At 43.7% G+C, this 27,554-nt stretch overlaps 1 protein-coding gene across 1 annotated transcript; it reads left to right on the top strand.

Moving 5' to 3' along the window:
- Positions 1-15,755: 15,755 nt before the first annotated feature.
- Positions 15,756-24,307, top strand: GABARAPL1 (GABA type A receptor associated protein like 1). The gene is made up of 4 exons (XM_040488942.1): positions 15,756-16,112; positions 20,895-20,973; positions 21,994-22,112; positions 22,983-24,307. The coding sequence occupies exons 1-4, from the start codon at positions 16,023-16,025 to the stop codon at positions 23,046-23,048; spliced, it is 354 nt and encodes a 117-aa protein (XP_040344876.1). The 5' UTR covers positions 15,756-16,022; the 3' UTR covers positions 23,049-24,307.
- The last annotated feature ends 3,247 nt before the right edge of the window (positions 24,308-27,554 follow it).

The raw sequence follows: 27,554 nt of genomic DNA, 5'->3' as shown, positions 1-27,554 counted from the left end.
CTTGGGGGCAAGGAGTCTAGACTGTATTTTACATGCATTGAGAAACCATTGAAAATTTTAAACAGTGAGTCACTTGATGCAATTTGAATTGTAAGACAATGACTCTTGATGCTATAGGAGAATGGACTGGAGGAGGACAAGTATGAAAGCGTGAAGACTAGATGGGAGGTATTGAAGAAGAGTAGACAAGATGTGACTGTGGCTAGGGATTGTGATTGTGGACAGCCCATGACTGTGGACTAACATGGTGATGTTGGAGGTGGAAATAGAGATAAACGTAGGGATTTGAAAGACACGTTGGAGATAAGATCATCAATACTTGCTGATGGATTGAGTAGGGAAATGTAGTAAGGGAAAAGAGTGAAAAATAATTCCTAGATCGTTGACCTGAGCCAATACATGGAAGGTGTAGCTGTTTATTAGGATGGGAAAGATTGGGCAAAACCAGGTTTAGGGGAAAACTCAAGTTACTGATTTCTAAAATGGGGAAGAGGCATTTTATTGACAAAATATATCCCAAGTTAATCTAAGGCAATGCCCACTTCACTAAAGCAGCAAAAAAGCACAGATGTGCCAATGAGAAAAATCAAAAGGTTTCCTTGAGATTGAATGAGGAAAGTCTTAATTTGTAAAACAAGAAGAGAAAAAGAAATTCCATATGAGGCCTTTATAATTTGCAGTATTTGTAAGATAATCCACTGTAAATGGCAGGGATTTTTGGATATGCCTATCTGGGACAGAGGGGTCTGAATAGGAAGATAAAAGTTCAGAACGCATCCAGTTAAACTGTCTATTTATATTGTGGAAATAATTCCAAATGGAATCGGGAAGTCTTGGAAGGGGAGCTCTCCTGCGTGTACCCTCATTGTAGCCTACATAACCAGCAGGAAAAAGGAAGATAAGGATTATTTTAGCAAATAGGACATTATAGCTCCTGATTTTTAGAAAAAGAAGGGAGACCCCTGCCTACCCCTGTAAGAAACAAACAAACAAACAAAAACCCGCTAACCATCGCTTGCAGATGAGAAACTGCTACAATCTCAAACTCTTATCCTCCCAATAAACTTTTGTTCCAACAACCATTCCCAGTTTCCTCCTAAAATCTAATAAAAGCTGACCTTCCTTTTGTCTCTTTGGACTTACCTGTGATTCACCATAGCTTCCTGTTCTGAACAGCAATTCCTCCTCTGTACCCAAATAAACTCAGTTTTTTACTTAAATAAAATTCTCTTTGCTATGTTTAAAGTTAATAATATATGGTTGACCCTTAAACCCCAATTGGAGTTGTGTGGACCCACTTATACACGGATTTGTTTCAATACAATACAATACAATACAATGAATGTACTTTGTTTCCTTATGATTTTCTCAATAACATTTTTTTCTCTAGTGTGCTTTATTGTAGAAATAAAGTATATATATATAATATATATAGCATATATATAATATATATATGTAGCATGGGAAATATGTGTTAATCAACTGTTTATGTTACTGATAAGGCTTCCAGTCAATAGTAGGCTATCAGTAATTACATTTCGGGCAAATGAAAAGTTATGTATGGATTTTTGACTGCGTGGGGGTCAGCACCGCTAACCCCTCCCCCACCCCCCACACTGTTCAAGGGTCTACCGTATATGGGTATAAATGAGATAATTAACTCCCCCTTCTTACCGTCGTCCTTCTTCTTCCTCTTTCTTGGTCTTACTTTTTACTGGTTTCTTTCCTTCATCGTAATACTTGAATATGAATCATACATTTTAAAATGAGGAGGGCATGGGGCGCCTGGGTGGCGCAGTCGGTTAAGCGTCCGACTTCAGCCAGGTCACGATCTCGCGGTCCGTGAGTTCGAGCCCCGCGTCAGGCTCTGGGCTGATGGCTCGGAGCCTGGAGCCTGTTTCCGATTCCGTGTCTCCCTCTCTCTCTGCCCCTCCCCCGTTCATGCTCTGTCTCTCTCTGTCCCAAAAATAAATAAAACGTTGAAAAAAAAATTTAAAAAAATAAATAAATAAAATGAGGAGGGCCTAGGTTTGAAGAAAAATGTCACAGGGTTAAGGCTTACACTAACTAATTCAGATACTGAACTTGAAGACAATGAGGGTTACTTAATGTTTTATTAGCAGGAGAGTTCCATAATGTGATCAACATTTAGAAAGATATCTCAGTGAAAGTTTGAGGTCTTAGCTGAAACGTAAGCAAGTCAGGTCTTCATTTCAGCCAGGAATGTATTGTAAAACTCCCAGTGAAAGGTGGTCAGAGTCTGAAAAGGAACACTGGGGGGTGGTGATGAAAGGGACTATAGTTTTATCTTCTTGTCAGCAGAATTCCAGGTTCTTTCGGTCTTTCTCTAGATCGTCCTTCTGACTTCAAGCAGTAGAGATTCTCTCCCACCCCCTTTTTATTTTTTTTTTATTTTATTTTTATTTATTTTTTTTTTTAAATTTTTTTTTCAACGTTTATTTATTTTTGGGACAGAGAGAGACAGAGCATGAACGGGGGAGGGGCAGAGAGAGAGGGAGACACAGAATCGGAAACAGGCTCCAGGCTCCGAGCCATCAGCCCAGAGCCTGACGCGGGGCTCGAACTCCCGGACCGCGAGATCGTGACCTGGCTGAAGTCGGACGCTTAACCGACTGCGCCACCCAGGCGCCCCTCCCACCCCCTTTTTAGCCCAAATGACACAAGATTTATAAACCTTCTGCACCCTGCAATGAAGCTGCAACTGTCCGTCCTCTACGGCTTACTTTAGGTTTCTTGGAGTGATTACACTCCGCAACCCCTCCCCTCCCCAACTTTTTCAATCGCTTTTCACTTGCCCCAGCTGAAACTTATACAAGGGACAGTGTCTAGTGGGATATCAGTATCTGAAAGGAGGTGTCTGTCCCTACACAGTGGGAGGAGGAGTTGTCTCCGACAGCGCAAAGCTCTTAATCCAAGAGGGAGACCTGAAAGGCGGACGTATATTGATTTACACAAGGACACAAGGACCATACAGGCTCTCCTTCCTGGGGGAAGATGGGTCGGAGAAAGATTGACTGGGCAACGATGACTAGTTTTACCTGTGGTTTGGAGGCAAATAAAACAGTACAGGATGACTGTGTAGGAGAGGACAAACAATTGTCCCTTCACCTTTCTAGGTTCTTGGCTGAGACACCTCAGTATTAAAAAGAGAAATTAACGAAGGCAAAGGTAGAAACCTAATAACATGTATACCTCCTGTACACATGAAAGAGACCCAGGAAGATTGAGTAACTCCCTGAAATGGCCCAACCACCACCTTAAATGTCATCTCCAGCTAAAGACAAAAGAAGACTGGGTGGGTGGGGGGGGGGAGGGGGGTATGAGAAGTCACCAGGAAAAGCCCAGTTAAACAAAAAAGTACGGTTGTTAAGCAGATTTATGTCACTGTCTTCTCCACTGATGAGAATCTCTCAAGATTTAGTCATCTGCCTCTTCCTGATACGGAAAGGGAAAAACACCGGTACACCTGTACGTTTACCTTATAAATGTAAATGTCTCTTACAAAACTTTTGCTCAGTTTTCAGAGTTATCCCGTGTCTGCTGTCTCTTAAAAGCAACCGGCTTCGGACAATCCTTAAGCCAAAGAGACATATTTTGAGGTGGCAATTCTACCACCTTTCACCTGCTTCCAGTCCACATCTAGACCATGAAGTACAGTATTGGATCTTACTGAGTTGGCCTTATAGGTGTGGCCTATAAGACCTTTATTAGAGGGTCTGATTAGCTTATACATTAAGGGTAAACTTGTATACGAGGGTGTGGAAATAAAGCAAAAATGGGATTTATGTAACAAATTTAGGAGGCTGAGGAGAAAAATTGCAAAGTCTGAAAATGGCAAGTCTTATTTTCTTTTCCTTGGGTAAGCAGATTGTCTGGAAGGCAATAAGGAGGCCAGGATGGGAAGTTTGCCCTTGAGCTGGCAGACTGACTGGGAAGACAATTACAGTGATATATGGATTGCCCAAGATACACCGAGACTCCAATTATGGGAAATATTTTACATGCTGTCTCTGAATAATGTTGGCCAGTGTCCCTCTTGGCACCTTTACCTTAGTTAACCTACAATTGCACTATTTCCCATCTCCGAATTCTTCATAATTTGAAGAGTTTGGAAAGAGTATCATGAACATGGTAACACTTGAGTTGAACTCTAAAGGATGATAGAATTTTAAACGTCAAGTACACAGTATAAGAGCATTCTTTTTTCTTGTCTGTGAGTTGAGAAAAGCTGAGAATGTGAATCACGGAGAATGCTAAACATTCCAAGAGTGATATAATAGGAAAGAATCTGGAAAGACAGGTTAGCATCTTTGCATGCGATCTTTGCAGATTGATCTTTATCCTGCATTCTATGAAAGCCATTCTGAAGTTCTGAAGAGAGAAAAGAGGTCATGTCACTTGGAAGATGCTTTGGCCGTTACCAGAGCCTGAGTAAGAGGTGAGATCTGGAATACAAGGAGACCATTATTGTACTGAGCTACTCCGAAGGCAATATTTCTTCCGTGTCTCTCATAAAAGCTTACTTGTCAACAAAGTTAGGAAAGAAAGCCAATTTAAGTACAACGTCTCTTTTCTATATTTCAGCTTCTTGACACTTATTTTTTAATTGTTTCTGTTGCCCTTTGGTTATTGCTGTCCTTGTTTGACAAATGTTAGCAGTGTTCCAAGTGTCTAGACCTTTATTGAATCCCAGTTTATATGTCAGAGTTGCCTTATGTAGGATCTCTCCTGTACTTTCTTCTTGCACTAAAGTTAAAACCTGCTTCCCCCCCCCCTCCACAATGTTAATACTAATCACCATAGGGGGCCAAGTTGAATATTGCCCTCTCCCTCTTCCAAAAGGGTCATAAATGCAGCTCAATAAATACCAAAGTGGCTCATAGAAATTCAATTCAACAGGGACAGAAGTCCCTCAGGAGTCAAAAAAGTGATAAGCAATCGTAGTCATTTAATTCTCCATTAATGATCAGCTTTGGAGGCTGAACTGCAGAGACGTGAAATACTCTGCAGGGAGTGAGTGACTGAGCTGGACTTTGGACTCAACTTCTTTGGGCCTCAGACTCCAACCTGAAAACCCTTTTGCTCTTATTTTTAACATTTAAGCTTTATTCCTTTTAATCAAATGTAGACTTTCGTGCAGATTAAACAGTCAAACGGCTCTGCAAGGCTCATGAAGAGAAACAGTACCTCCTTACCATGCACACTTTTTCTACTCCCTACTCGGTAGCTCATCTTTTGAAACCTACATTTCTCCAAATACTTATGCATATGGTGCTATTCTTGATTTTTATTTTCAGTTTGGTGTATCACGCACTGACTTGCCGTTAAGGAAGAGGAAAGTGTAGCTGTTTTTCATCACCACCAGCTCCACCTTGGCTACCAAAACACATTGGAACATTTCTCGTTGCCCTTCCCCATCTTCCAAATATAGTTATATCATAATTTTGATTAAATGCATATATCTATCAGGAAGCAGGAAAAAGACTATTAATGACTAAGTGCCTGAAATCAGGCTTTCATAGGTTAAAATTCCGGTTCTGTTCTTTACTCCCTGACCAATCTGGTTGTAGTCACTTCATCATTCTATGCTTCAATTTCCTCACCTGTAAAATGATGATAAAATGAGTACATATACATTATATTATTATGTGAGGATTGTGAGGGTTAATACACACGTACATCCTATATATAAAACACGTACGTTATACATTAAGCACTTTTACTATCTTGTAGATTATCTCTCTCACGTTAAATACGGTTTCCTACATCCCACGTCTTTTCCTTTCTTGGTTTACTTCCTCCTTTGGGGAGTGCTTTCCGAAAACAGATACATAAGAAGTAAATTTTTGGAGAGCTTCCGTGTCTAAGTGATGTCTTGTGCTACCCTCATACTTAAATAGTAGTTTGACATAAAATTCTAGGAAGAAAATAATTTCCCTTAGGAATACTTATTTATTTATGTATTCATTTATTTATGAGAGAGAGAGAAAAAGAGTGTGTGTGTGTGTGTGTGTGTGTGTGTGTGTGTGTGTGTGTGACTGTGGGAGAAGGGCAGAGGGAGAGAGGGAGAATCTTAAGAATGGCACGGGGCTCCATCCCATGACCCTGGGATCATGACCTGAGCTGAAACCAAGAGTATGGCACTCAACTAATTGAGCCACCCAGGCACCCCTCCCTTAGGATTTTAAAGGCATGACTAGCTTTAAATAAAATCTGACCTCCCTCCCACATTTTCTGTATTCTCTGAGTCTCCTAGTTTTGAATGTTGGACCTCTAATTTACCTATCCTGGCCCCCTTCCTCATCTTTTTGTCCTGTTACTTTACTTTCTAAAAAAATCTCAACTGTCTTCTAAATTTTACCTTTCTCATTCTCTCTCTCTCTCTCTCTTGCTCTCTCTCTGTCTAAATATATGTATTTGGGCCTGAATACTCTTTGGTTGTAACTCTTTTTGTTTCATGGACGCAATATTTTCTCTTGTTTCTGAGGATATTAATGATACTTTTTTGAGGTTCTAATCTCCCTAAGTAGTCTTTTTTTTTTTTCTTGAAGTAGTTGTTCATTGTTTGTTTCATATCAGATCTTTCTTTCAAATCCTGACTCCTTACTGTCTGCTCCTGTTTAAGAACAGAGCACTAAAAGGCTCATTTGCATTCTGTATGCATGCAAACCCAGCTGGGCTACCAGAATTCTGGGCACAGATTTAGGAGGAAAAAGGTTGGGGATTCAAGAGACTGTGTGTAAATTCTCAATCTCCCTGTTCTCAATGTGTCGTCTTTGACTGAACCTGCTTCCTCTGTCTGCCGCAGTTCATAGACCTTGTCTATCCCATACAAGGGATAAATCTCCTCTCTGTACAGGAATGGGGAGAGACAATCGCATGGCTGTTTGGGGGCAAAGGAGGTACACTGGGGGCAAAAATGCCTGAAACTTTCTCTCTAAGTTCTATAATGAATAATGGGCCACTTTAGATTTTCCTTTCTGTCAGTTCAGGATTCTCTTTCTCAAGTCTCCCCTGTCAGTTATTTGTCATTTGTCATCTCTTCTTTTCAGACTTCTTTTCAGTTTTCTGTTTTGTCTTCTTCTTCTTCTTCTTCTTCTTCTTCTTCTTCTTCTTTTTTGACTTTGTGAGTTTCTTGACTTCCTTTTTTTCTTTTACAGTCTGTGTTTGTTTCCTTGGGCTGTAGGATTCAGACACCTGTTTTCACACGTGGATTTTTTTTCCCCACACCGAGCAATTCTCTGACACCAACTGGGCATCCTGCAGTTCAACTCAATTCTGACATTATTGTCATCTGAGAAGAGAGGAAAGACGGGAAAAGAACAAAGGTGCTTTTTTTCTTTCTTAATGTTTATTTTTTTATTTTTTTTTAATTTTTTTTCAACGTTTATTTATTTTTGCGACAGAGAGAGACAGAGCATGAATGGGGGAGGGGCAGAGAGAGAGGGAGACACAGAATCTGAAACAGGCTCCAGGCTCTGAGCTGTTAGCACAGAGCCTGACCCGGGGCTTGAACTCACTAACCGTGAGATCATGCATGACCTGAGCTGAAGTTGGACGCTCAACCAGGCGCCCCAAGAACAAAAGCCTTCATTTGGAGTCTCAAAATTGCAATTTGGAGAGCACAGATTCAGATAGAAACCCAAATAGTGTCCCACCCATGGGGTGAAAGTGTCACCAGCTCCATCCCAAGATCTGACTTTCAATGACCTTTGTCTTCCATTTTTCCTTGAGCTCCTCTTTCTGGCTTATTGCCTAACTCAGGTGAATGAAACTGGAAACCACCCCTCAGGTGATGTCAACTACCCCAACAAGACTTCTCTCAGCCCAGACCACCGGACCTTTCGAGCTAAATCTGACTCCCCCCTGTGCAGATGGATGATGGAGTAATCCTTGGAATGACTGACAATTACCTTGACCTGATTATACTATTACTACCACTGCCACTAATAATAATAATAATAATAATAATAATAATAACAACATAAGATAAAAAATGAAAAAAATAAAATGAAAGCTCCACCCAAAGAGGAGCCTCAGCCTCATGTACATAGCATACAATGTACGTGTAAGTATTTTTTCCTTACGGCACCTGCACAAACTTATGCCTTCTACAAAAGGTGACAAGGCTTCCCCGTCTAAATATTCATCCTAACCTTCAATGAAAGGAACCCATTCACCTTTCCTTAGGGAGTCATGACTTTGGAAGTTATTTCTTGGGATCTCCTTATTTGCTGCAAATAAAGCTTACTCTATGCAACAACTCATCTGGCGGATCTGTGGCTCACCAAGAAGGAAACTCACGTTAGTCTGGTTACAAAAGCAAGGGGGGTTTATGAGAAAGATGACAGGGAACAATTATATGACCTGGGTAAAAAAAGAAAAAAAAAAAGTCAAATTGTACTAACAGGCTGAGCTGCTTTTGGTCACACAACGATTGACTATTCTACTGGTGTTAACAAATGAAATTATTCCTGGTATGCATTAGCTAAGTAGCTTCTCTTCAGAAAGTCTAGAATCAAGTCTTATGATCAAGATACCTCTTGTCCTGTTGACTTCTGAGAAAGATTGCTTGTAAAAGAATTGTTGCTTCTGGCCCAGTTCAAGAGTCTTTTTGCCCAGTTCAAGAGTTCATTAGCCATTTGTGTTAGAGAGGGGAATGGAGCTTTTCTCAAAATGGAGTCTCTCGTGTCCCAAGTTTCATACAAGTTTCTTTTCTCTACCCGGAGATGATGTCGGATCCCACAGGTTAAGAGCTCAGTTCTACAGGATTGCTCTCGCACCCCCTCCTTCAGATGACAATTGCAAATCCAGATTGTCACCAGTGCCCCTGGGCGGCTCTGTTGATTAAGCCTCCAACTCTTGATCTCGCCTCAGGTCATGATCTCACGGTTCTTGAGATCCAGCCCCACATCGGGCTCTGTGCTGATAGTGCAGATCTTGCTTGGGATTCCCTCTCTCTTCCTGTCTATAAACAAGCCAACAAACTAACTTAAAAAAAAAAACAAAAAACAAAAAACCCAGATTGTCATTTGAGCTTCTCTAGTTCAGACGTTCTGAAGACCTCCTTGGGTGGTTAATTTGCTCCACTGGCTCCTACAGCTCAGAGAAACATTTTACTTGTAGAATTGATGCATAGGGCAAAATATATATGGGAAGGGATGCAGAGCTTCTGTGCCCTTTCCAAACATACCACTCATCCAGAACCTCCAGAAGCTCTATCAGTCCAGAGGCTCTGAGAACCCCGTCGTTTTAGGTTTTTATGGAATCTTCATTACATAAGCATGACTGATGAAGTCATTGGCCACTGGTGACTGAACTCAGTTTCCAGCCCCTTTCCCCTCCTTGGAAGTCGAGGGTAGGGTGGAACAAAAAGTTCCAATCTAACAGCTTGGTTGTCTCCTCTGGTGACCAGCCCCCATCCTTAGGTTACGTTGGGGCGTTCCAAAAGTCACTTGTTAACACGACAAAATATACCTTTATTGTTTTCATCACTTAGGAAGTTCCAAGGCTTTTAGGAGCTCTGCCGGGAACTGGTTAAAAGACCAAACACATACTTATCATGATAAATCACAATATCACAGACTGCCATAACTAAGTCCCATAGACTGGATGGCTTAAGCAACAGAAAGGTATTGTCCTCAGTTCTGGGGGCCAGACATCTGAAATCAAGGTATTGACGCAGTTGGTTCCTTTCGAGGGCTGTGCGAGAAAATGTTGCATGCCTCTCTCCTACCTTCTGGTAGTTTCCTGCATTCTGGCTTGCAGGTGGCATTATTTCTGTGACTTCACATACTTTTTCCTTGATGCACGTCTGTCCCTATATTCAAATTTCTCTCTTTTTAGGACACCAGTCATATTGGAGTAAGGCCCACCCTAATGGCCTCATCTTAATTTGGTCGTCCACAAAGACCCTATTTCCAAAGTTACATTCACGGATACTGTGGGTTAGAAATTCAATACCTTTTGGGAGGATACAATTCAATCTATGACACAGTCGTTTTAGTGGAAAACAAATACATCTTTTTTTTAATCTACCAACTTAAGTTTAAAAATCCCTTTGTTCTTTTGACTATGACAAATGCACTTGTCTATGACTATGACATACTGCGCATTTTTTTGGTCATTATTTTGTATCCAAGCACTCAGGACATAACCGTAAGTAATGTTAGAGTAAGCAGGTAAGCAGGTTGGTTCTTTTTTTTTTTTTTTTTCAACGTTTATTTTTGCGACAGAGAGAGACAGAGCATGAACGGGGGAGGAGCAGAGAGAGAGGGAGACACAGAATCGGAAACAGGCTCCAGGCTCTGAGCCATCAGCCCAGAGCCTGACGCGGGGCTCGAACTCACGGACCGCGAGATCGTGACCTGGCTGAAGTCGGACGCTCAACCGACTGAGCCACCCAGGCGCCCCAAGCAGGTTGGTTCTAACAGAGTACCTAGAGGCCAGCATAGTGGAAGCCATGGCCAGCTATCAGGAAAGTGAGAAGCCTGTCCTGGCAGCACTCCACAAGAAGCCAGATCAAACTAGACAGGCCCAAGAGAGTGGATGCCGTGACAGGGAACCTGTTTTATAACCCAAGAGGCTGGGGAGTGTGTGCGGGGAGGCCATCCTGGAGGAAAAGCCTTGCGAATCCCCAAAGCAGATAAAGCAGATGTTATGCTCCCGGGATGTCCTTAAGAGTGTGGTTAAACAAAAAGGAAGAAGGAGGGGGCAGGTTCAAGAAGGCTGCAGATGGCAGAACATCATCATGGCAGATTTGTCCAAGATAGCTTTAGTCTGGTTCATACACGTCCCCTCAAGGAAAGTGACTTGGCCACAAACAGTCCACTGGTGGCTAGTAACTTGTTTGCCCCTTCCCCTTCCGCCTTCTGTCTTCCATTTTGTCCAGCCTTTCAGAGTGCCTTTACGTCTGTTAGGTGCCCAATTCATAGAGCATTGAATAAAGCCAATAAGGTCTTTAAATGTACTCGGTTGAGTTTTGTTTTTTCATAAAACTAAACTAAGGTAGTGACAGTTGGGACAGAGCAGAGTGGGCACATTCAAACTATTACGAAGGAAGATCTACCAATGCACGGTCCCGGGGCAAGGAAGATTCCGGGTCCTAGAGACTGTCAGTCTCATCCCCCTGATAGTTGGCATATTTGAATCAACTAACTCCTTTGTTTAAATCTCAAGCTTATCAAGTGAGTTTAGCAAATGGCTGTAAGTAGCTGAACCTCATTGATACATTTCTCACTGGAGATCAATACATTGATATTCTGGTTTTACACATTATTTTTTATTAAATTATAGTTGACATACAATGTTCTATTAGTTTCAGGTGTCCAACATAGTGATTTGACAATTCTTTCCACTACGCTATGCTCGTCACAGTTAAGTATAGTCACCACCTGTCACCACACAGCATTATTACGGTATTTTTGCCCATATTCCCTATGCTATATTTCTCATCCCTGTGACTTAGTTATTTTATAACTGGAAGTTTGTACCTCTTAATCCCTTTCACATGTTTTGTCCATGCCCCTGATCCTTCCCCTCTGGCAACTGCTAGTTTGTTCTCTGTATTTATAATTCTGTTTCTGTTCTTACTTGTTTGTTTTATTTTTTACATTCCATACATAAGTGAAATCACACGATATTTGTCTTTCTCTGCCTGACTTAATCCATTTAGCATAATACTTTCTAGGTCTACCCACGTCATCATAAATGGCAAGATCTCCTTCTTTCTTACGACCCAGTAACATTCCATTGCATGTATATGTGTATATGGATGTATACTTAAGCAACGCTTAAGTTGTTTCCATTACTTGTCTATGGTAAATAATGCTGCAATAAATAGTGGGGTGTATATATCTTTTTGAATTATTGTTTTCATTTTCTTGGGGTAGATAGCCAGTAGTTGAATTATCGGATCATATGGTATTGCTGTATTTCATTTTTGGAGAAAACTCAGTACTGTTTTCCACAGTGGCTGCACCAATTGACATTCCCACCAGTGATGCACGAGGGTCCCTTTTCTCCACATCCTCACCAGCACTTGTTATTTCTTGTCTTTTGGTTGCTAGCCCTTCTGACAGGTGTAAGATGCCATGTCACTGTGGTTTTGATTTGCATTTCCCCGATGATGAGTGATGTTGAGAATCTTTTCATGTGTTTGTTGTTACATATTAATTCAAATGTGATAATATAAAAATATCCTGAATAAAAAAGAAGCCAGACCTGTGTATATGGTCAATTACAGCTGTTTTCTTATTTTAATGATTGACTGGGGGGGGATCTTATAAAAGGTACTTTAAAAGGAATTGAGAAAATATGTGTATTAACTCTATATTAGATAATGTTGAAAATATGGGTAATTTTTTAGGTGAAATAGCAGTATCATGATTATGTAGGAGCATGTTGTTATTCTCAGCAGGGGTATATGGAGTATTTGGGAGTGAAGTGTCATGATGTTTGTGTTTACTTTCCTTTTTTAATGTTTATTTATTTATTTCGAGGGGGAGAGCGTGAACTGGGGAGGGGCAGAGAGATCTAGCCACCCAGACACCCCTGTATTTACTTCCAAATGAAAGAAATCCAGGTGGTGGATGTATACATGTTCATCATATTATTTTTCGAAATTTTTTACATTTTTGAAAATGTTCACAACAGATTGAAAACATTCTAACCCTTGAGAACATAACAAAAAATTAGAAGATTACAAGAAAATTTTGAAATGTATATTTTATTTTATTTTTTTTTAATTTTTTTTTAACGTTTATTTTTGAGACAGAGAGAGACAGATCATGAACGGGGTAGGGTCAGAGAGAGGGAGACACAGAATCTGAAACAGGCTCTAGGCTCTGAGCTGTCAGCACAGAGCCCAACGCGGGGCTCGAACTCACGGACCGTGAGATCATGACCTGAGCCGAAGTCAGCCGCTCAACCGACTGAGCCACCCAGGCGCCCCTGAAATGTATATTTTAGAAAACGTAAGCCTTTTTCTTTTTTTTTCTTAAGACATTATTTTGGGGGCAGTTTTAGGTACAGAGATTTCCCATATACCTACTGCCCTCCACATATGCATAGCCTCCACCATTATCAGTATTCCCCACCAGAGTGGTACACTTGTGACAACTGGGGAACCTTATACTGACACATCATAATCATCAGGAATCCATAGTTTACGTTAGGGTTCAGTTTTGGTGTGATACAATTTACTGGTGTGGACAAATGTTTACTGGTATGTATCCATCATTATACTATCATACAGAGAATTTTCACTATCCTCCACCTAGTTATTCCCCCCCACCCCCAAACCCTGGCAACCACCGAATTTTTACTGTCTCCATAGTTTTGCCTTTTTTTTTTGTCATATCCTATACAGTTGGGATCATATGGTGTTTAGCCTTTTAGATTGGCTTCTTTCACTTACTAATATGCATTTAAGGTATTTTTATGGCTTGACAGCTCATTTCCTTTTAGCGCTGACCATATTCTATTGTCTGGATGAACCACAGTTTATCCATTGGCCTACCAAAAGACATCTTGATTGCTTCCAAGTTTTGGCAATTACGAATAAAGCTGCTATAAACATCCATGTGCAGGTTTTTATGTGGACAGACTTTCAAAGATTCTTTGGGTAAATACTAAGGAGGATGATTGTTGGATCATATTGTAAGAATATGTTTAGTTTTCTAAGAAACCACCAATCTGTCTTCCAACGTGGCTAGGCCAATTTCCATTCCCCTAAGTAATGCATGAGAATTCCTGAAATGTGAGCTTTTTAATATAGTATTTTGTCTTTGGCAACAAAATGAATTTTGGGGGCACCTGGGTGGCTCAGTTGGTTAAGAGTCCAACTCTTGCTTTCAGCTCAGGTCATGATCTCGTGGTACATGGGTTCCAACCCCATGCTGGGCTCTGTACTGACATTGTGGAGTCTGCTTGGGATTCTCTGTCTCCCTGTCTCTGCCCTTCTCCCACCTGCATTTCCCCTCTCTCTCTCTCTCTCTCTCTCTCTCTCTCTCTCTCACACACACACACACACACACAAATAAGCAAACATTGAAAAAAATTTTTTTGGATATTTTATCTGATTAAATGTATTAATTTACAAAATTACCCTCTGCATAATATTTTAAATGTTATGCTGAGAATAAAGGTAGAGAGCAAATTTTGGAACATGACAGATTGTGGATTTTATAAAAGGCTTGAGGTAGAAATATTAACCTGAGATTTTATCTTCAGATTATTTTTCATATATAAATTGCCACTATGCTTAGGTATTTTTAAAATAAAAGTTAAAATCAGCATTTTAAGTAGCTATGATGTGATCAGGCAACAACCCTCTTAAAATATTAATCTCTATCATGATTACTTTTCTCAACTGTTGTAAAGTACTTCCTTTCAGAGATCTTAGCGATATTGGGTCAAAGCTAAAATGAGCTAAAAATTTCATTTTCAAAATAAAGACTGAAAATTATAAACATGTAATGTGATAATATAATTCCTGGATCTTTATACAAAGGACTGAAGGATGCCATGGAGAAAAATAATTAATACCAAGAAGTAAGACTATGCTCTTCATTTTCCTTTTTTCAACAATGAAACTTAATTTCTTTTATTTTGTGGGGTTTTTTAAACCAAAGACACTGAGGCTTTAATAAAAGATAGGCGACAGGGACTGCCCTTGTATATTTCAGAGCTCCCTGGGCTTGGTCACAGCAAAGCAGCCCTTCCTGTCTCTTCTGCATCTTTCACCATTTTCGCTGCCCTCCCCATACAGGTCCCTGGAATCATTGCCCTTAGAGATGGTTGGCAAGCCCCCCCCCCCCCCCTTTGATTCTTAGTGGGGAAAGGGCAGGTGCACAGGGGCGCGACAATGGCACCTGGTCCACCAGTCTTCCACCTGCCTATTCGGGTGGCACTTTCTTTTCACCTTAGGGACGCTTAACAAGCGGCAGTATCCTCTGGTGAATTTTTGCCGAGTAAAAAAAGAAATGTTTGAGAAATACTGAGTTAATCACCTGACTTGCTCCGTATTTTCTTTTCCAGAAGTCAGGCCCAACTTCTGAGTTAATAGGAGAAAGCGAATCATTTCTATATTGGAACATGAGTGAAGCCCCTTAGCAGTCATGACTGACATCACTTCTCTGGACCTTGATTACATCTCATGCCCTTCACCTTATACATCTCCTCAAATTCCTGAGTCATGCTCTGTTTATGCCGCTGCTCTAGGAGCAAATTGCGGCAAGGACCCAAACAAAATGAATGACGCCAGCGTGGTGAAGGAGGGGTCACGGTCGGAGGGAGCCAGCCTAGCCATCGCGGAGCCCGCGGAGCAGCTGAAGGCGCAAAGGGCAACATGCAAGATCGCGCACTTCTGCAGTGGCCAAAGGAACCCAGGAGCCCCGTTCTTCCTTTCCCTAGACTCCAGATCCCCGATCAGGTGGAAAAAACTGGATTTTTGCCCTCTGTGTTTGTTTTTGGACCAAACCAAGAAACAGCGACAAAGAGGGAAGATCGGGATCTCTAGAACATTTTCTCCCCCTTCAAGCCATTCTTAATGTCACAATCCCAATAAAATTCGAAGTACAGGATTTTCATGGTTGCAAACAACTGCTCAGGAGAGTCTGGCTTGAAAAGAACGCCCGGCAATCTGCCGCGTTTCTCCCTCCACCCCCCCTTCCCCGCGCGGTCCGAACGCCGGGGGGCGGGGCGGGGAGGCGGGACGTCATGACGTCACAATACCAAAGCGCTGCCGAGTTGTTTTTGTGTTCCCAGCTCTCGGGAAAAGCCGCTGGGATTTCTCTACCTGGCCGGCCCCTACCTGCGTCCGGGGGACCCGACATCCCTTCCGAAAGCTCTGCCAAGCTGCGCAGCGACGGGAGCTGACATTTCTGAGGCAGTTCTGATACCTATCGGAGTTGGGCAGAGGGAAGCGCGACCGGAGGGACGCAGCCATCAGCGACGGCGGCAGGCCCCGTCCGGGGATCTTGGAAACACTGCGGTCCATCATGAAGTTCCAATATAAGGAGGACCATCCCTTTGAGTATCGGAAAAAGGAAGGAGAAAAGATCCGGAAGAAATATCCGGACAGGGTCCCTGTGAGTGTAATGGGAACGGGGAGGGGGAGGGGAAGGCGATTCGCGGGGATCGTGGGGACGAGGGAGTGTGACGGCAGCCCTCAGGCACAGAAGAAGGGTGGCCCCTACGGTTACTGAGCCCTGGACGCCCTTCACTGCAAGGAGGGCCGGTGGAATGGACCTGGTTGCGGAGCTTTTGAAACCCATCTCCCCGGGGCCCGTCATCTTTAGAGCTGACCGCATCTTTAGAGCGGAGCCTACGTTTGAGTGACTCAGCAGGATTCGGAGATGTTCAGATTGGGATGTGTTCAAAATGCGGCCCTTTTGTGAGAGGAGGATCGGGTTGGGACCACACATCTCCCTTTGAGATCGCAGGGAAGTCGTTCTGGAAATCATTTGATGCAGCGAGGTCTGCGCCCCTCGATTTCTGGCCTTAGATGCTTCTCCCTTAAATTGGCTTTGGCCCTCATAACATTGGGTTTGGGAGGGACAGGTTCGGAAGCCAGTGGATTCTTCCTTTTATTCCGTAAGAATTAGAAAGCGGCGGGGGGTGGGGTGCGCACCACAAGACAGGCCTGGCCCAGAAAACAAGGTCACGTTCTCTGCGCCACGGCCCGATTGCCTCATAGTTCTTGGCTCCAGGGGCATGTGTGGGGGCAGCCAGCCTACCCCCCGCCCCCCCCCCCCCGGTGCTTATTCGATCAGATTGTACCTGGACACAATGGGGAAGGACTGAGGCTGGTTTTTTTGTTTGTTTGGCTTTTTTTTTTTTTTTTCGGTTTTGGAAGCTGATTTATGTGGCTAAAATTAGCGCAGGCAATGAGGAGGAAAAGAAGAAACATTGAGGTAGCTTTCTGCATCCGGGCGTTTTTTCTATCATCCCCTCCCCCGCCACTTGCCTGGTTTTTCTCCAATGTGGGCTGCGCAGCCTGATTGCAAGGCAGAAGACTTTGTAGTGTGATAGAGCAACCCCCGTTGGGTTTGGGAGATGGAGGCGCATTGTACTTTTTAATTTCAGGCAGGGACATCGGGATAAATATTACATGCTATGTACAGGTAAAGTGATTGTGATAATCTGATATGCCTTCTTGACCTGCAGGTGCTCTTTGGGACTCTTCTCCAAACCTTCCCTAACTTTCGTCGCGTTACAGCTTCTGGAAGCAACTTGGGCCTTATGTCAGCAGTAAAAACCCCTTACGGTCCTTTTCTTACGAGGAAGCAAGACATTAGGGCTGTTCCATTCCCCCAGGAATTGCACACAAGAGTTTTTGGCTCAAAGGGGAAGCTAGCCCTATCACCCACCCAGTAAAGGATCCTTCACAAATTATTTGTTATGCTCCCTGGACCTTGGATGACTGCTTTAAAAGTTTCCCCCAATTTTGTGGTCATAGCGATCCTACTCTCTTATAATATTTTCAAATGACAACTGACTCTCATTGACTGGTCACGTACTCTGTACCTGGCAACGTGTTACACGCTCTGACTTTATTCTCTTTATTCCTCACACGGTTGCGATCGCATTCTACAGAGGGAAGATCTGAAGCACCCAGAGATTAAGTATTCCCGAAGGTTTCCTGTGGCTGGTGTGTGGCAAAGCTGAGATTCTATCTCTGGTTTCTCAACTTCTCGTACAGTTCTATTCAACAGAATTAAGCAAGCATGCCCTGTGTGCCTCGCACTGTTAGGTGTTGGAAAACAAGAAAAAAAACATTGTGGCCCTCACAGTCAGAGTCCTAGTGATGCCAGAAAGGTAACCCGCAGAGCAAGATGACTACCCTTTTATTCAGAACTCTCTTACGAAGCTCGGTTCCAGTAGCTCTGCCTGAGAGGGACAGGGACAGACTCTGAAATGGCCCTGTTCCTACCGCTAGTTAAAATTCCCATGTAGTTCTTCCAAACTGAGCACTTCCCATTTCAATCATTTACGTGCATTCACCCAGAATATTTCGACTAATCCTCCCTGTTCTTCTCCGGCTCATTGTTTGGTGTGAAATGTTTCACCTCTGTGATAATTTGTAAGCTCTTAGAACCATTACTCAGATCTCATGGTTCCTGCAGTTGGGTTTTCACCAGTTTATAGGCCTCCCAGCTGCTCCTTAGGTGCCCAGGCTGTGACTGTCTTTGCGGTTGCGATGCAGGAAGACAAGCTCTGCTTTCTGAGTTGTGAGATTCGATTCTGGTTCTGGGCAGGAGCCTTAATCTTGCTGTTTACAGAAAAGAGGGTTAGGGTAAGTGATTTCTAAAGCCCCTTCTTGCGGAACCGTTGGTGTTACCAAAGCAATCATGTACCCTGACTAATCACATAACTCAAATAAGGCCCGGCCTGATTTCTTAGCTACCATCCAAAAGAATAGATGTGCTCATGCCTTGAGAGGGCAGGGTTTCTGGAGATCTTAAATTATCTTCGTAGCTACAGTGTATCGAAAACCTGCAACATTGTAGGAAATCTTGGGGAACAGATGGTCTGGTTTTTAAAAATTTGTGAAGGGCCCTGTGGAATATCAGGCAGGTTGCACAGAAGAAGAAGAAAAGAAACTGACAACCAGAGAGGAAAAGCATCTAGCCCAGGGCCCATGAGTAGGGTTGAGATTCTTGGAAACCTAGAATCTTTTCTGGTAAGCCCTGGCCTTAGCGATTACCCCTCTTTTTCCTCTCCAGATCCCAGCCTCCTGTCCCGATGTCTTATTTGCAGTCTATTTTATTGTCCTCTTTTTCTGCTCTGGTGCTTTCCATCACTTCTTACTGATGGGAGCTGACAGGTCTCAGGGTTCCATGGAGAGACAGTGCTAGGCTCCCTCTCTTTCCCTTTGATTTCCTTAGCCTTGTCTTGCCTCCTGTCTGTCCTCATTGTTGGGCCTTCACTGGTCTCTCCCTGAACCTCTTGCTACTTTTTCTTTAAAATTTCTGATTCATGTATTTTTCTTTCCTCCGGTTTTTATTTTTAAACTTTTTAGTGGAACTGTATCCTTCTGGTCTTCCTGGTACTACCAGATTCTTTTTCTCCAGAAACACAGAATGATGTTTTTCACTATTTGTTTTTTAACGTTTATTCAGTTTTTGAGGGACAGAGAGAAAGCATGAGCAGGGGAGGGGCAGAGAGAGAGAGGGAGTCACAGAATCCAAAGCAGGCTCCAAGCTCTAAGCTGTCAGCACAGAACCGGACACAGGGCTTGAACTCACGAGCAGTGAGATCATGACCCGAGCGGAAGTTGGAAGCTTAACCGACCGAGCCACCCAGGAGCCCGTTTTTCACTATTTTTTTAAAAGTTTATTTATTAATTTTGAGAGAGTACCAGCAGTGGAAGGACAGAGAGAGAGAGAGAGAGAGAGAGAGAGAAAATCCCAAGTAGGCTCCTCCCCATCAGTGCAGAGGCCCATGTGGGGCTCGAACCCAGAGCCTTGAGATCATGACCCAAGCCATAACCAAGAGTCAGAGACTCAACTGACTGAGCCACCCAGGTGTTTCTCACTACTTTAATGTGTTCCCTTTCATTTAATAGCTTCAGGCACCAAGTCCCTCCCTTTAAGTCAATCCTTGTATTTAGAAACAAATCTTCACATATTTGATGGATTACTCGTTTATTGTATCAGTACCACGACTGTAAAAGAGGTGTTGGAAAGTTCTCTTCCTTTAAAAGTCACTGGAATACTGTGGCTGAGAGGAGTGACCTTTGATCACACAGCTCCTAGGGATTCTGTTACTTCTACTTCTAGAACTTTTCTGTACTTGCCTTATCATTAGTCAGGAATGATTGTATTTTCTAAAGTAAAAATCTAAAGCGACGGCTCTACAATAGATTTTAAATATTTGTAATTTCAATTAAATCATACAACAGATGTAAATACTAAATAGGGGCGCCTGGGTGGCTTAGTCGGTTAGGTGTCCAACTCTTGATAGCGGCTCAGGTCGTGATCTTGAGGTCGTGGAGATTGGGCCGTGTTGGGTTCTGCCGTGGGATTCTCTCCCTCTCTCTGCCCCTCACCTGCTCATGAGCCTGCGTGTGTGTGCTCTCTCTCTCTCTCTCTCTCTCAAAATAAATAAATAAGCATTAAAAAATTGTAAATATATTCTTGTAATTACATAAACTTAAATATATTATTTAAATTGCTATTTAAAATTTTATGCATAGAGTCTTTAATTTTTATATATCTTCATTTTTTTTCTCTTCATTACAGGACCATGTGATCTTTATAAAATTTGAAGTACTCTAGAAATATTTGATGTGGACGTTGAAAAATCCCGTAAAATACTAACAATCAATATTGATAAATGGGTTATTGTAGTGACTTCCTATTACAGGATATCTTACTATAAGAACTATTTAGTACTTCTTTGGTAGAATAAAACCATGCCTCGAACGTGTTTTTTGGCAGTCCTTCTTGAAAATTTTGGCAAAGTATAACACTTAAAGCACATTACCTATACCTTGAATAAATGGCATTCATAGGAAAGAATAAAACTAATAGTTACTCAGGGTCATCTGAGTAATGAGCAGTCTTCTCACTGCTCTTATTAAATACCAGGAAGTATAGATCCTGTGCCTGACAGGTAACGTGTAATCACTTAAAATCAAGGTTCTCTTTACTTTCCATCACGTGCCTCTATTCTCTTCTTACTGTAGTAAAATGAACTATAACCTCACTGAGGAAGCCCACGCCCCCATAGGTTTTTGTAAGAGGTAAGGGGGAATAAGAAATGGGAACGTTTTAATGGGTCTAGACAAACTCACTTCAAATAGGAGAACTGTAGGATGTGGAAGAAAAAAGACTAGATTCTGTTCTTTATTCTCTCCTCCCCACCAGGTGATTGTGGAGAAGGCTCCTAAGGCCAGGGTGCCCGATCTGGACAAGAGGAAGTACCTAGTGCCCTCTGACCTCACCGGTAATGCCTTTTCCCTCTCCACATGCTCCTTTCCCATGGCCTTTTTGGTCCCGCCTGCATGCCTGAGATTGTGGGGTTGAGAGAGGGTAGAGTTGAAGAAGGCGGGTGGGATTCCCCAGATAGTTGGGGAACTCAAACAGGAGTCATTGCTGGTTCCCTTACGCATGTCCCGTCACGTGTCTTGTGTGATTTAGACACAGCAGAAGGCATGACATTGAAAGCAAAGACCAGATGCCTCTCACTTAAACCACTTATAGTCAGCTTTGTTCTTGTGCTATTCCATTTATTCCAAAAGGAAAATCAGAGGGAAGATCACATTTTAGAGAGTCTCAGCTGAAGACTTGGTCTCTTCCAGCTACGGTTTTTGGTAATACGTTTTGTAGACACTGGGATTACAAAGAATGTATTAATTCTTCACCCTAATGATCCTTAATGGAAGAACCAGTGAATCCGGGAAACACTGGGAACATTTTGTAGGTGCGTTTGCCAGCCTTCTAGAACTTTTTCGGTATGTTTAATAGAAGGTACAGCATTGAACCCCACTTGTTACCCCAACTTTGGGCTGAGTGATCATACTGAGATTACTGGAGTCCAGTAGACCTCTCCCCCAGCACTGGTTTGTCACAGGGTGCAACTGGGATGGAAGTGTGTTCCAGATTCCGTTTAGACAATGATAGACTATTTCAGTCTAGACGTACATAGCATTCCCTGAAAGTCGTCCTCCGGCTTTGAAGGAAGATGCTGACATTACGTCTGAAATCAAGTAAAACATCTGGAATTGAGTAAAGAGGGGAAGGGTTGAATAAGCTTCTCTGTGACCTGTCGGGGAATATGGAGGCTCCTTCGAGTTGCATTTTCTATTTCTAAAGCTGTAGGACAGCATTTGGTTCTGCTGAGATTTGATCTAAAGCTGGTACTTAAAGGGAACCGATGCAGAATTTTTTTTTTTTTCCTGGGAATTACCCTTCTCGTAATCCCTTATTTCCCCTAATTGCCTTCTTTCCTTCTTCCTTTATCTAGTTGGCCAGTTCTACTTCTTAATCCGGAAGAGGATCCACCTGAGGCCTGAGGACGCCTTATTCTTCTTTGTCAACAACACTATCCCTCCCACCAGCGCCACCATGGGCCAGCTGTATGAGGTAAGCGTCCCGGTCACAACAATACTGTGCAGTCTGATGCTTTCTAGACTTTGTTCCAGTGTCCGCTGATAACACACCCGGGAAGTGGGGCAAGAGGTGTTACTTACCTGTATCGCCTTACACACAGCGGTGTAAGGCACTGGGAGATTCGATGTCCCTTGTCCTTTAGGGATTGAGCAGCCTACTAGATTCATTGTCGTTGAATTCTCAGTTTTGCCTTATTCTGGTGTGGTCGTCTTGGATCGTCTCTATTGAAACCGCAAGCAGTGGCTTCTGATTGCAAATTCCAAGTGAAATTCAAAATTCTAAGGCAAAGCCTTTAAATCCTTCATTCGTCTTAACAGATAAACTCGGTCGGAGGGAACAATTTACGTGATTCCGTTTGCTTGAATTGGTAAAGGGTCAGAATCTAATGAGAAACCTGTAGAAAAACACTTTGTCCTGCTGTATCACCCAGTTATGTACCTGTATTCCCTAAATGATTTCATATGGTACTGCCTCCTTTCTGTGCTCGGTTAGCGAGTTGTGTAAACTCCAACAATCTCTTAATCTCATTTTTATCCCGGAGCATATATTCCCTGTTAGCGTATATTCTGGTGTATGTATATTTTTGTATCTGTGTTTCCCTGGCTAGAGTAAGCTCTCTTAAGGGTCATGTTCTTATCCCGATACTTCTACGTGTCGATGCTCTCCCTGAAGGCTTTTTGTGAACTCAAACGCCGAATTCCAGTCACTTTTGTTTGTTCTTTATTCTTCTTTTCGTGGAGTCTGACGACGCCTCCCGTACCTCCCTTACCAGGGTGTGTGAGGCTCAGAATCCTAAGTAATGGATGTGATGTTTTCCAACAGTCCTCTTGTCTCTCCCCTCAGGACAACCATGAGGAAGACTATTTTCTGTACGTGGCCTACAGTGACGAGAGTGTCTATGGGAAGTGAGTGGCGGAAGCCGGCAGATGGGAGCACGCGGACTCGGGGGTAGGGGGAGGGGCGTGTGTGGGACTTGGGGAAGGAGAGGGAGGGCTCCCACGGTGGAGGAGACAGAAGGGGAAGACCTCTGGAAACACTACACCACGCACACCGTCATCGTATTTTCACATGCCCAATTGATATTTTTTCGCTGCTTCCTCGGCCCAGGGGGAAAGCATGTCAGGACAGAGCTGTTGGCTTGGCTTGGATAGAAGAACGGAGATGATTTAATTTTCACATTTCGGAATAAGCTTTCGTGTCACCTCGCAGAAGAGGCGGGAGGCGGGCAAGTTGGGGCCAGAGATGATTGGGGACCACCAGTGACTTCCTGCTCTCCCTCCTCTTTGGGCAGAGGTTCTATTTTTGACACTTGCACAAGATAGGTAGAGAAAGGGGCTGCGGATGTTTTAGGACTTCTGGTAGTAGGTCATTCCTAGGGACCAAAAGAGACCCATTGTAGTTAAAACATTGTGACCCTGATCTCCCGTCTCCGCACCTCCCCCATCCCAGTCGTTATCCCACAGGGTGCTGATAGACATGGGGCAGACATTTAGATGGCACGTTCTCACCCCTGGAAAACGGGGGCCAGCCATGAGGGACGTTATGGTTATGAATATGGTTTCGATAGCATTAAACTGGAATTGACGAAGTTGGGCATCTCTGTCTAACCTGCTCTCTCTCTGGTGCCCCTTATCCCATACCTACCTTGGACATTAATGAGCCACAACCATTTCCAGTTACGGGCTAGAACCACTCCTTCAGCGTCTCCCAAACTTGGCTCCACGTTTAGGGGACAGAGTTGTCTTTAGGATGGAAGGGGCAGGTATGAGGTGAGACCGATGGGCCCCACCTCCCACTCAGCCAGGATTCTTGCTCCCTTGTTGCTGTCCCTTTAGTCCCATGCACACCGAAACGCTAAGTGATGGCCAGCTGCTTCCTTACTTTGGTTTTCATTGACTGCAGCTGCTAGTTAGGAAAGTTTGAGGGGATGATTTAGTAATTCATGGGGATTCTATTGATTCTGAGTATTTTCACTTCGGGGATTATATGGGTGGGGGTGGGGAGCAGGAGTGGCACCCAGTCATGACATTTCAGTTCATCTCTGCTAATGCAAAGGGTCCTTCCTGTGGGTGAAATCTGTATCAGTTCTGTCAGCTGCAGATTCTTGTGTAATGAAGTTTATGCTGTCAGGCCAAGGAAATAAAATAACTGCATACCTTGAAAACCAACCACGAGTTCAGAAATGTTGCTTTTATTAGACAAGTGTGTATTAGAATAGATGGCGTGTGGTCTGTGAGCAGGAAAGTCTGAGTGAGGGCGGCTGCTGGAAACGAATGCTCCCAGGGGCGCCTGCGTGGGTCCGTCGGTTGAGCTTCGGACTTCCGCTCAGCTCATGATCTCCCCGGTTCGTGGGTTCGAGCCCCACATCACGCTCTGCGCCGACAGCTCAGAGCCTGGAGCCTGCTGCAGATTCTGGGTTTCGCTCTCTCTCTGCCCCTCCTCCACTCGCTTTCTCTCTTTCTGTCTCTCTCAAAATGAAGAAACGTTATAAAAAAAAAAAAAAAAGAATGAGTGCTCACACAGGGCCACGCATAAACAGGTTTGCTCAGCTTTCCAGGGACCCTGAGTTACTGTTCCACGGCAGTTGTGGTGGGGCAGCGATGCGGGCTGCATCGGTGACCGTGTGCATGATTTTCTCCCCTGCAGGTAACTGCGGTGTTAGTGCTTTACGTGTCTCCCAAAGCTGATGCCGGCACGCCGCCTGCGTGAGAAGAGAGGCGGTCGGGGTGTGCTTATTTTTTTTTTTTTTTAAAAATTTTTTTTTTTTCAACGTTTATTTATTTTTGGGACAGAGAGAGGCAGAGCATGAACGGGGGAGGAGCAGCAGAGAGAGAGGGAGACACAGAATCGGAAACAGGCTCCAGGCTCTGAGCCATCAGCCCAGAGCCTGACGCGGGGCTCGAACTCACGGACCGCGAGATCGTGACCTGGCTGAAGTCGGACGCTTAACCGACTGCGCCACCCAGGCGCCCCAGGGGTGTGCTTATTAAAAATGCAGATGTCTAGGCCTTGTCCCAGATTTCGCTGACTCAGAAGCTCCGCGTAGGCGTCTGTGTTGTTAATCAGCCCCTCGTGATTCTGCGGCACACCGATGGGGAGGCTTGCTCTCTGTACCTCGTTTTGTTCTGAGCCCCAACCAAACCCATTCTCTCTCTGTCTCCAAGTCGTGTCTACCTCTGTTGACTTTAAAAAAAAAAATTGTTTTTAATGTTTATTTATTTTTGAGACAGCGACCGAGTGGGAGAGGGGCAGAGAGAGAGAGAGGGAAACCCAGAATCAAGCAGGCTCCAGGCTCTGAGCTGTCAGCACACAGCCCGACGTGGGACTTGAACTCACAAACCGTGAGATCGTGACCTGAGCCGAAGTCGGATGCATAACCGACTGAGCCACCCAGGCGCCCCTATGGTGAATGCTTAAAAGCAAGGAAATACGTGTCAGACCCCAGTTCCCCATACGCATTGGGAATAGTCCATTGGGAATAGTTCCTGTACTGCAGGAGACTCGGGCCATTGCTAAACTAAAGTAGTTAAGTTTGGAGGTTCTTCCGGAGGTGGCCTTTTAGTTCAGTCTGTTTACCTGGATATGCCTGGTGGAAGAAATTTGGGACATTACAGACCATTAAAAAAATTTTTTTTTTTTTTAATGTTTATTTTTGAGAGACACAGAGTGCAAGCAGGCGAGGGTCAGAGAGAGAGGGAGACACAAAATCCGAAACAGGCTCCAGGCTCCGAGCTGTCAGCACAGAGCCCGACGCGGGGCTCGAACTCCTGAACCGCGAGATCGTGACCTGAGCTGAAATCAGACGCTTAACTGACTGAGCCACCCAGGCGCCCCCATTACATACCATTTTAGACCAACCCTCTGATTTTATAGTTCCGTAAAGTTGAATCGTAGCTAGGTTCAGAGGCGTTGCAGTGCCGTGATTGGGTGTGATGCTGTTTCCCGAAGAGTATCTCTCAAGCGTGCCTCCAGTGTTTCCCTGCCAGCAAAGCTTTAAAGCTGCTCTGGGCCCTCAGGCTGTCCTGTCGGTCTTGAACTGAAAATAGTTCAGGAAATGTCTTCTCATTCCCTTGGCCTCCTGTCCCAGGTAAGATTGACTTACCCTGATGCTTTTTTTCTGGAGACCAAGGTTGAATGGTGTGTCAAAAAGCCCATTCTTCCCTTGGAGACCAGGATGGCATTAGCATCAGAGATGAGGGAGTCCTTTGCTTTTGCCCTGTGTTTTGGAAGATCTCAAATCCTAGCATGTCCGGTGAGCTGCGCCGTGGGTTTCTCAAGGATAGCCCTGATTTACGTGCATCGTCCTGATTTATTAATGGTTTCTTACTTCACTGTTGCAGGTTTCCCAGTGGACAAAATATACAGTCAAGTCTCCTTATACAAAGTAAATAAAAAAAAAAAAAAAAAAAAAAAAAAGAAAGAAAAGAAAAGAAAAAAAAAAATGGAGGTTTATTCCCCCCATCACCAGATAATGTCTGTGCCACCCAGGTACAGCATGACCCAGTACGGCGCTCTTACCCTGTGTGGGTAGCAACTAGAAAAACAAAAAACAAAAAACAAAAAACACCACTTCTGAGTGGCAGACTGCACTGGTTCATAGCATTTTTTTTTACCCCCGTAGGGCAGAATTGTTTTTTTTTTCCCTTTGCTGTAGTGAACAGATTCTTCACTTCTGGAAAATAAACCAGCCGAGCAGTTGATTCCATCCAGTGTTCACGAAACTTGTTTTTGTTTTTCAATAAAATTTATTATTTTTTTAGTGTTTATTTTTGAGAGCGGGAGAGAGTGCGCGAGTGGGGGAGGGGCAGAGAGAGAGGGAGACAGAGGATCTGAAGTGGGCTTGGAGCTAACAGCAGAGAGCCCAGGGTGGGGCTCGAACACGCGAACCGCGAGATCAGGACCTGAGCCGGAACCGGACGCTCAACCGACTGAGCCACCCAGGCACCTCGACGCTACGAAACTTAATACACTATTCGTGTTTTCTTTTGAATATTTATTACTCTGACAGTTCTGCGCAGGCTCCAAGCCTTCCTCTTTTTTTTTTTTCCCCCCCTTCTCCTGCATAAAACCACAGATTGTTTTCTGAAACTGGCCTCGGGTGGCTGAGCCCCGGGTTGTCACTTCAGTGTAACCCTGAGTAACTCAGTTGTGCCTAGCCCTTGTGTGCTACCCACCTCCTCATCCGCCTTGCTGTCTTACCTGGAGATTACTGTGTTAGGTCTGCAGTTTGGTCACCTGTAGCCTGTGGCACGCTCCCTTGCGGCTGACTCTGCGCTCTGGAACTTTCTCAGCTCTTTGGATACATGCTCCAAAACAAAACAAAAAACCCAAACCCCAGAAACACAAACATAGGCGTACCTGTCTCAAAAGCTGTGAGAGACTGTGGTTCCTGTCAGCCTAATTACCCTGTTAGGT

This window comes from Herpailurus yagouaroundi, unplaced genomic scaffold (genome assembly GCF_014898765.1).
Source record: "Herpailurus yagouaroundi ecotype Mexico unplaced genomic scaffold, PumYag 166, whole genome shotgun sequence".
Taxonomy (NCBI): Eukaryota; Metazoa; Chordata; class Mammalia; order Carnivora; family Felidae; genus Herpailurus; species Herpailurus yagouaroundi.
The sequence above is the reverse complement of the archived record's forward strand: the minus strand, read 5'-3'. Positions and strand labels throughout refer to the sequence as shown.